Source organism: Coloeus monedula, assembly GCF_965178545.1.
Source record: "Coloeus monedula genome assembly, chromosome: 4".
Taxonomy (NCBI): Eukaryota; Metazoa; Chordata; class Aves; order Passeriformes; family Corvidae; genus Coloeus; species Coloeus monedula.
The window spans coordinates 28,262,703-28,272,067 of record NC_138784.1 but is presented as its reverse complement, the minus strand read 5'-3'; the positions used below and the strand labels follow the sequence as shown (position 1 = coordinate 28,272,067).

General features: G+C 52.3%; 1 protein-coding gene across 2 annotated transcripts; it reads left to right on the top strand.

The window, feature by feature from the left end:
- The first annotated feature begins 340 nt into the window (after positions 1–340).
- Positions 341–8,944, top strand: ARHGDIB (Rho GDP dissociation inhibitor beta). 2 transcript variants are annotated; one of them, XM_082279564.1, is made up of 6 exons: positions 341–401; positions 3,932–4,120; positions 4,710–4,793; positions 5,621–5,697; positions 7,171–7,234; positions 8,152–8,944. In XM_082279564.1, exons 2-6 carry the CDS (start codon positions 3,943–3,945, stop codon positions 8,349–8,351), a joined length of 603 nt encoding a protein of 200 aa, XP_082135690.1. In that variant the 5' UTR covers positions 341–401; positions 3,932–3,942; the 3' UTR covers positions 8,352–8,944. The 2 variants fall into 2 exon arrangements, with proteins under 2 accessions (XP_082135690.1, XP_082135691.1); XM_082279565.1 differs by lacking the exon at positions 341–401 and adding an exon at positions 3,273–3,400.
- The last annotated feature ends 421 nt before the right edge of the window (positions 8,945–9,365 follow it).

Below are 9,365 nucleotides of genomic sequence, written 5' to 3'. Positions count from 1 at the left end.
CCCTCGCTCCCAGGCACAGCAGCCCTCACCGAGAGCCCGAAGCCGCGCACGGCGAGCACTCCCGCGTCCCTGGCCGGGCTCAGCTTCGCAGACAAAGCCCTGTGCACCTCTGCGCAAAAAGAGCGCAGCGCGGCGCCGGGCGGGCGGCAGCGCAGACAAAGCGGGGCAGGCGGCGGAGCGCCGCAGCATGCGGGGCCGCGCAGGGCTTCCTCTGCGGGTGGGCTGCTGCTGCTGCTGCCGCGGCTCCGTGGTTTGTTGGTTTTTTTTTTTTTTTTTCGCTGCGTGTGAGTGTTATTTTTTTTTTCCTCTCTTCACCAACTTCCTTCCTGCTCCAACTGCCAAAGCTCGAGGCTGAGCGCTGACAGCAGAGGAGGACCCCGGCCGCAGGCGCCGCGCAGCCGGTGAGTGCGCGGGGCGGGTGGGGGCAGCCGGGCAGGGACAGCGGAGCGGGCGCACCCCCGGCCCGCTCCCCGCTGGCGCCGCGCAACTTTGCGCCTTTGTTCCCGCGGGCTGACGGCGCTGCCCAGTCTTGCCCGGGGAGACGGGCAGTGCCCTGCCTGCAGCCGAGGGGGAAGTCAGGCTCCGCGCTGCGACGGGGCGGAGGGGCAGGGGAAGGGAAGAGACCCGCGGTCCCGGGCTGGCGGCGGGTGTATCCGTGCGGCGTGGTACCCGGCTCTCCCCGGGCAATGGGCTACCCTTCTGTCCCCGCGCCCCGGGGCTTGGGATGGGGAGGCCAGGGCTGGGGGCGCTGCTGAGTCCGGTGTGTTTCTCCCCCATCACGGAAAATTACTTCCTCCCTGCTAAACCCGCTTCCTGGAGATAAGCCCTCGGCCAGGGGTTGGTTTGGAGAAGTGATGAGCAGACGGAGGGCAAGTAAAATGCTGCCCCTCTGACACCCCTTTGTGTGCCCCGTGGAGGCATGGGGGGACGAGGAGGTGCCTACCCTCCACCTTGTCACTGCCCCCTCCTGCTGCAGGTGCGAGGGCAGCTGTGCACCCACGGCACAGGCAGAGCTCAGCTGCGAAACCCTCGCACCTCTCGCTAAGGCGTGATTCCTTCTTTGCCTGCTGCAGCCATCTCTCTCTAACAGGGATCCCTAACCCTGCCCTTGCCCTCTCCCTGCTGTTTCAGGGGTGCTGCCAGGCCTCAGAGGTGCAGGTGATGCAGGACTGTGGGCTGGGGCTACAGGAACGCAAGAAAAATGTGGCAGGGCAAGACACAAGCCACACAGATTTCTCCTTGCCTAGAGCAATGTAGGGTTAATTCTCTCATTTTAGTGAGGCTGTTGGTCTCAGTGGGGGGCTCCATATTGGCCCTTGGCCTGGGCAGTGGCACAGAAGCTCAGGAACCCGACAGCAGCATGGTATCTCTGGGGAAGCAGTGGTGCCTGAGCTCAGGAATGTGTCTCAGCTTGCAAAGGAGACCAGCTCCAAAGCTGGAGCAAGCAGGGGCAGGAGCCACTGAGATGGGAGCTTTCCTCTTGGTCACCGCCTGCCTTGGAATTTGGCAGGAAGGCAGCGTCAGGTCCACGGCTTGGGGAAAAATGCCAGAACTTGGTCTGATTGGTGCCATCCTGAGACGCCTGTGAGTCAGGGGTTGTTCATCCCAGACAGCCTGGCTGGTCCTGTTCCCTGCAGGCTCTTGCTGTTGGCACAGCAGGTTGTCTTTCCACCTTACAGGGAGGTTTTCAGAACCTGAAAGCATTCCCCCTCAAGTGAACCCCTCCTTTGGGCTGGCAGGGACAGTCTCTGCGGCATGTGTGATGCAAAGGGAAGGTCTGAGGGATGAGGAGCAACCAGCTGGTCCAGTCCTCACTCTGCCTTTTCTCTGCTTGTGGACAGAGATGTCTCTTTCCATCTCCTGTGTGTGACCCTCTCCTGTGATAAACCACAAGAGGTGGACACAGGAGGATGGAGGCAGGCAGGCACCTCTGGTATGTGCTTGTATTGGTGGTAGATGCAGCCTGATATTGTGAGAGAGCTTGGGACTGTGCTCAGACCTGCAGCTGGAGCCCAAGTGGAAGGCAAGACTTGGCAGTCGCTGTCATGGCTAATCACAGCCTCTTCCTGTGCCAAATGTGGCACTGAGGGGATTGTGAGGATTTCTAAGGTGACTGTGCTGGGGCCACAGAGTGGTGGGGCATGTGTAATTGTTGCTTTCAGGAGGGAGCTTTTGGTTTCCTTTCTCGTGAGGACAAGCTCAAGGGCCTGTCCTACAGGCCTTTCCTATGGTATTTGGGTACTTCACACTCCTAGAGCTGGGGCATGAACTGAGCCAGGGTTATTCAGCTGCTAGGACCTGCTTTTTTTCCTGCTTATTTGGATTGAAATTCCCTTTTATTTCCCAGTTGCCCACTCTGTACTAGTTCCTCACTCACCACAAAATTGCAAAGTCGTCTTGAGATGACCATTTCCAATTAGAATACCTGACTGAATCTTGTTGTTTGTGTGCTGCTCAGTCCTTCTCTGTCCCTTTGTAGCACTCCAGTGTACCACTCGATTATTTTTCTTCCCAGCACTGGAATTGGTCTGAGAGGTCTGCATACTACTCAGTGTTGCCTGATACCACTTGCTGATTCATCTTGAACAATTGTTTTTTCTTTTTCTTTCTTTTTTTTTTTTTTTTGTATTTCCTTTCTGTTTTAATGAATGAAAAAACTATCCCATTAGCTCCCGGTTTAACTTTTGGGACCAGGGGCAAATGTTAAGGCCACAGCTGCAGAGAAGGACAAATGATTTGTTTGGAAAATTGCAAATAAGCAAGCAAAAGGGGACTTTTTAGTAGGGACACTCTCAAAGAAGCATAAGAGGAAGTGAACTGAATAATCTGTGTAGCTTGACCAAATCCTCTTGCTGCCAAAGAACAAGGAATGGCTTGGCCATTTGTGGCAACTGCCACTGTACCAGGGCACTGCTCTGTTTTTCAGCCTTTCTCTGAAGAGTAGGAAGGTGGCTGGGACCATGTGGCTGGCTCCGTGAGGCAGGCAGCTGACTAGAGGGGACCTGGCGCAGCACTGCTTACCTCTCCTGCCTGTCTCCTGTTCCCCCACCCCATGCTCTGGCTGCCCACTGGTTGATATTTCCCTGCTCTGGCTCCCATTTGGGTTGCCACCCAAGCAGTTTCGCTGCCCTTCTGCCGTTCAGCGGTGCGTGTCCCAGCCGTGCTGACTGCGGCTCCCACTGTCCTGCCTCTCCACTCCCAGAAGCCCCACTGGAGCAGCACGGTTATGCATGGCTGTTCTGTGGTCACCACCATGCTTCTTTCCTCAGTGGGAAGGAGTCCTGATCAGTGCCTGAAGTGAGCTGTTAGTGGGAGCACATGGAATGCCAGCAGATAGACTATCCTGCCCGCTTCCTTGAGAGCTTCAGCTGACGTGCTAATCTAAGGAAGTGGCTGTCAGGTATTCCATCTTTCTATGAAATGTGGCTTTTAACCCATTATGAGAGGGCGAATGAAACATCTGTCCTTGGCTTTATTCGTGTTTCTCTGTGCTCGAGTGTGTGGCAGTGGCTCTTTGTGCGAGATAGCAGGCGAGCGCTGAAGCCTTGTACAATGGCTTGTAATTGCAGGGTTGCTGGCCACAACTGTGCTGCAGAGTGGCTGTAAATCACTCTGGTTTCAGCCTCTGCTCCTGCACCTCCTCCCTGTGAGGGAAGAATGGTGTAGGTCTGCGTGTGCGCGTGGTGCCTGCAGGGAGAGAGGAGTGGGGGTAGAGGGGGATTGTGTTTGAGCCAGAATATCAGCACAGCAGTGTCGGGATTGCAGCCGATCGCCGTCGCCATTTGCCTGTAGGAATCCTGCTGCCTTTGGCACTGGGTGGGTGCCTGCCTGTCAGGGGGACTGAGCAACACTGTGCCTGGAGTGAGAGCCCCCAGGGACACTACCCCCATCCAGAGCAATCTCATTGACCGTCCCTTCCTCTGTTACCCAGACCAAGTCACCATGACTGAGAAGACCCAAGAACCTCATGTGGAGGATGATGATGATGAGCTGGATGGGAAACTCAATTACAAACCTCCTCCCCAGAAAACACTGCAGGAGCTGCAAGAGTTGGACAAAGATGATGAAAGCCTCGCTAAGTACAAGAAATCCCTGCTGGGAGATGGACCTGTGGTAGTAGGTAGGCTGGGGTACACTGATGGGGAGGGACTGGGGTGATGTACTGCGACAGAGTGCTGTGGGGATGAGGTAAGGTAGGTAGCTTCAAAGAAGAGGGATCTTGTTTGACCAGGGACATGCACTGCTTGTGCTGGAGGACTGGGGATGGGCAGGTGGAAAGATGGATGTAAAGTAAGCATGAAAGATGCTCTGAGTGCTAGGAGTTAGGAACATTACTGGGGAGTGCTGGCATCAGAAAAGGACTTGTGGTGGGAGATGTGTGCGTCTCGGAGGACTTTTGAGGGGTGAGGAACATGAAGGGAGCAGCCTATGCTGAAAGGTGGTCTTGTTGCTCAGAATGATCTTAAGAAGAAAGTTTTCTGTAGCGGAAAGACCACCTCTAGGTACTGCGATGGAGGCCAGAGGGATCCATGTGGAAGGACTGGGTAGACGTGTGGTCCTATTGTGCTAACGAAGCCTGGCATTACTGGGTGTTTCATGAAATGCAGTTTCTGTGTAGGAAGGCATCCCTGTTTCTTCAGAGTAATTCCCCTCCGATTGCATTTAATTTTGTGAGCTGACAGCTTCATCCTGACTTTTCCTACCTGCAGACCCAACAGCTCCCAATGTGGTGGTCACCCGACTCACTCTGGTATGTGACTCTGCTCCAGGACCGATCACTATGGACCTTACAGGTAGGCACAGGCTCTGCCCTTGATCACAAAGGGGAACAAGCAAAGGCCCTGGCATGCTCCAAGAGGGTTTGTTCTTGGGGTGCTAGAGTGGGTTTTAGAGGAACTCTGAAGGCATCTTAGCCTTGTTTCTTATTTTAAGGTATACACATATGATTACAAAAGGAGATGTAACAGAGGAAAATGTCAAGGGTCTTTTTCTTCATCTAGGCTGCTCCAGGAGCTCCTGGCTTTCTCCTGCCATCTCTGCTTACTTCCTTTCAATGAGACTTCATGAGCACAGGGGATGTGCATGCATTTGGGTAACAGGCTGAATTGAAACTTCAGAATCAAGCAATACTGCAGTTCCGCTCCTGGGGACATGGGGAGAAAACCTTATATGGGCTTTTCTGCAGAGAGAGGAAGCTGGGCCTGGAGAGGCAGAGAAGCTTCCTGTTCACCCAAAACCACACAGAACCCTGCAGGGCCCAGGCAGCCTTCCAAGCTGGGCAGGAGCTGTGAAACATGCTCCTTTCACCCAAGCCAGGGCTGGGCATGGATGGAGCATACACACACTCCTGCATATGCTCAACCAGTCTGTGCATAAACATCTTTATGTGTATGTGCCCAGACCTGTGTCTGTTTAGGCATTATCTTCTGTGGGCACAGATAGATGTGTACATCCAGGCATTTCTGTGTATTTTGTACAGATGTCTGCGTACTCCTTTTACAGGTGTCATCCTTCAAAGGGATGCTCACCTCTGACAGCAGCCCCACCCCCATCTTCCCATGGTGCATGGTGTCTCCCCACTGTGACATCTCTAGCTGACAGCTTGATCCTCTCCTTGCAGGTGACCTCGAAGCACTCAAGAAAGAGACCTTCGTATTAAAGGAAGGTGTGGAATACAGAGTTAAGATCCACTTCAGAGTGAGTTATTTTCCTTCCAGTTGCTTCTTGTCAGTTACTGAGGCCAGTCAGTGGCAGTCTATCAGATAACTAGAGCCAGGCAGCATGCTTGCCCAAAAGCTGAGCACTTGTAAAGTTCCTCTAGCTTCAGGTGTTGTTCTACCCAACAAGGGATGAGGTATTTCCAGGAAATTACTTCTGCTTGCTCACCCCTTGGAGGAAGCTGACTTGTGTTTGCTCACACTGATAAACAGCAAGTGGTTTAAAAGCCAGATGGGTAGTTTTGGCTGAGTTGGGTTTTGCTTTTTAGCCACTGGAAAATCTTTACTTCACACTAAGTGGAAATGAACAGGGAGGAGAAGAGAGAATGGCTATTCATGAAGTACTGATTCAATCAGTATTACTGGGCTTGATGTACACATAAAAAAGATGTAATATTGCAGCATTTGGCTAAAGATACCTGAATTCTTCAGGTTGTGATATACCCAAATGGGCTCATTTCTCCCTCACTCCCATGAACCTGTGGGTCAGCCATTTCTTCTGTTTGCAGCTAAAAATGAAGCTTGGCCATGCTGCAATGAGGCATCCAGCACTGAACTGATGATCTCCACAAGTGCTTGCTTCAAAGCTGGGCTTGGAAGAGAAGGCAGGAAGGAAAGGAAGATAATTCTCCTGAGACAGATGAGGGAGGATATTAATATTGTGGGTTCTGTAGGGCAGATTTCCCTTTTTCTCTGAGGCTTGCTGTCTCAGAGATGATTGTCCCCCAGTGCTCTCCCCAAGACACCAGCTCTCTTTTGTGCTGTGAAACATTTCCACCTGTATCTGCGCCCTGTTGACAGGAGATACCTGAAGCCAGACAGGTTTTTCTAACTCCCTCCCTCAGTTCCATGGCTGGTAAGGGCTCATACTGTGTGAATTCTACCCTGGGATGTAAAAGCATCTGTCCATCTTGTTTTCAGATTGAGTAGTGTACACTGCAGGAAGGCAGTGTATGCTGGAGGGGAGCAGCAGCGGAGACATCCAAGCTATCCATGGGAGATTTGAGAAAAGATTATGAAAACTGTCCCTCTGTCTTTTGAGAAGAGACTTGCCAGCTCCCCATGGAGGCTAGAGGGCAGCTGGAAGTGTTCAGCTGATCTTGCCCACCCATTTAGTCTGAAGGGATGACTCTAGTTACCCATGTATGGTTTTCAATATGAAAATTATTAAACAGGAACTTCCTGCTTCACTTTTCTTTGTCCTCATCAGCATGTCTTGAGAACCTGACTGATGTGCTCCAGTCAGCTTCAAAGTTGGGCAAAGGATGGGGAAGTGCAGGAGATGCACAGAGGTTGCTGTAGGTCTCCAGGTACCTGTGGAGAAATTGTTTCAGGGACCTGAGGCTCCCTGGTGTAGGGAGCCAAGATGTGTATGTCCCTAAGGAGGAGGAAAATCATCAGATACAGAACCAACACTCTCCTATTAACACTTACTTCTGGTTACTTCTTGCAGGTAAACAGGGACATTGTGTCGGGACTGAAATATGTGCAGCACACCTACCGGACAGGGGTGAAGGGTAAGAGCCCTGCATGCCCTGCACCCCTCTGCTCCTACCTGTGTGATCCCTCTTCTCAAAGAAGTCTTCCTGCAGCTCTGGACTGGGACAGAGGCTCCCTTGGTCCCAAGTCCCACCCTGTGCTAGCATGCAGGAGGTGACTTCTCAGCAGAGTGCATAAGCCTGCTTCACCCAAGACAGCTATTTCTTGTTTTGTGCAAACTCAGTATGAGCCAGCTCTGGGATCTGTATGCTGCACCGCTGTCTGCAGCAAAGTCCACAGAGACTCTGCTTAGACAGTGCTTGCCAGGAATTGCCTCTCCGTACCGAGCTCTTCTCCTCTTCTCCATCCCCTGTGCAGTGGTTTAACTTGTGTGGAGCTTCCCACCCTCTGAAAGCTCTTCAGAAGCACTTGGTGAAATTCAGACCTGCTCTTTGAAGCTTCTCGTTGTGTGCAGGGCCCTGTATTTGCCCATGGGTTCTCCTCAGTGCTGCTTTGCTTGGACAAGGCAGAGGAAAGCCCCATTTTGCACACACACATCCCACAGGCATTTTCATGCAACCACCTCTAGGGCTTCAGCATCCTGTTCAGCACACATAACTGGTGTCTTTATACCAGGAAAGAGAAGTAGTGGGAAATCTACCTTGATTTTCTACTTTGAGCCATATGCTGGATGTACTCACACCCTTCTAGCAGCACATGCATGTGAGAGTGTATGGGCTGAGTTGCCTGTTCACCAGCCCATCCATCCATGTTATCCTTCCAGCTGTTCTTATGCTTCACTAACCCACTTTTTCCACTGATTCTGCTCTCCTTTGCTGGCATGGACTGTCCCTTTCTCCCCCATCTCCTTTCTGCTCTTTTGCTCATGGCTTCCTCTCTCCCTTATCATTCCCCACCTAAGGGGCTTTATTCCCTGTGGATTGTTTTCTCCTAGTGGACAAAGCCACATTCATGGTTGGCAGCTACGGGCCACGGCCAGAGGAGTACGAGTTCCTGACACCTATTGAAGAGGCTCCTAAGGGTATGCTGGCTCGAGGCACCTATCACAACAAATCCTTCTTCACGGATGATGACAAGCATGACCATCTCACCTGGGAGTGGAACCTGTCCATCAAGAAGGAATGGACAGAATGAGTTTACCCAGTTTGCCTTCCCCCTTCCCATCCCCCCTTGCCTCCTGCACCAGTCTCCAGGTGGGCCATGCCCACCACTGCTCCTTCCTGCCAGCATCACTGGCCACAGCCCTAGCAGCCCTTCCCGGAGGTGCTGGGGCTCTGTGCCAGCCTTGCTCGATGCCCAGCCCTGCAGGTGGCCTTTGCTGCTTCTTCTGATACACTGAAAATGACCCAACTGTTCTCACCACCGCCCCATCATGACACCATAATGGGTTAAATTGGGAAGCATCTCTCTCCCTCTGCCCCAGTACTTCCTTCTGTTGTCCCCATCTCTCCTGTACCAACTCCGGTCCCGGAAGTGCCTTTTCGAGGAAACAAGATCACCTGGCAGGGCGGACTGGTCCCTGGAAAATCCCAATCTTGAGTTACACTTGCCATGTGCTCTGACTCATTGTAAATGGTTACTTACCTCCCGTGATGGTCTCCTGGTCTGTATCTTCTGCCCTATACCCTGTTAAAATCCATCCTTGTGCAGGCAAAGCCAGTCGGGGAATGCAGCTAGATGCCGTAACAAGACTTCAGTGTCCAAGAATAAAACCAGTTTCTTTCTTCTTTTCTGCATGAGTGTCACATTCTTTTCTAGAGCATGTTTTTCAGTGATGTGTATGTGAAGAATGCATTATAGGAAGGCTTAAGAGCATATTTCAGCAGGGAAATAGCCCTCCTCCTTCAAAACATCAGCCTTACTCTGTAAGCAAATTATTTCAGAACTGTTTCCTTCAGGAATTTCATGAATCTTTTGAAGCCCAAAGTCTGGGCTGTGATGGGGATAGACTCCAGGGGTAGACAGCCCCCACCTCTCATCCCAGATGGCAGCTGAATAAGCCAGGGAGCTATAACATACCCTTCTGATGTTTAACACCGTAGCAGCTGTTCCTCAGAGCTAATGGCAGACCTGCATGTCCCCGTGGCTAGCCTGCTGGCCAAGCACAGTGGAACATCAGCCTCTGGGATTCAGCACCTGGAGAGGGAT

Bases quoted from the DNA above. Each gene is read 5' to 3' on its own strand.
- ARHGDIB (XM_082279564.1), top strand. From the start codon at position 3,943: ATGACTGAGAAGACCCAAGAACCTCATGTGGAGGATGATGATGATGAG. The intron at 4,794-5,620 runs GTAGGCACAGGC...CTCTCCTTGCAG, and splicing joins GATCACTATGGACCTTACAG to GTGACCTCGAAGCACTCAAG. The intron at 5,698-7,170 runs GTGAGTTATTTT...TACTTCTTGCAG, and splicing joins GAGTTAAGATCCACTTCAGA to GTAAACAGGGACATTGTGTC.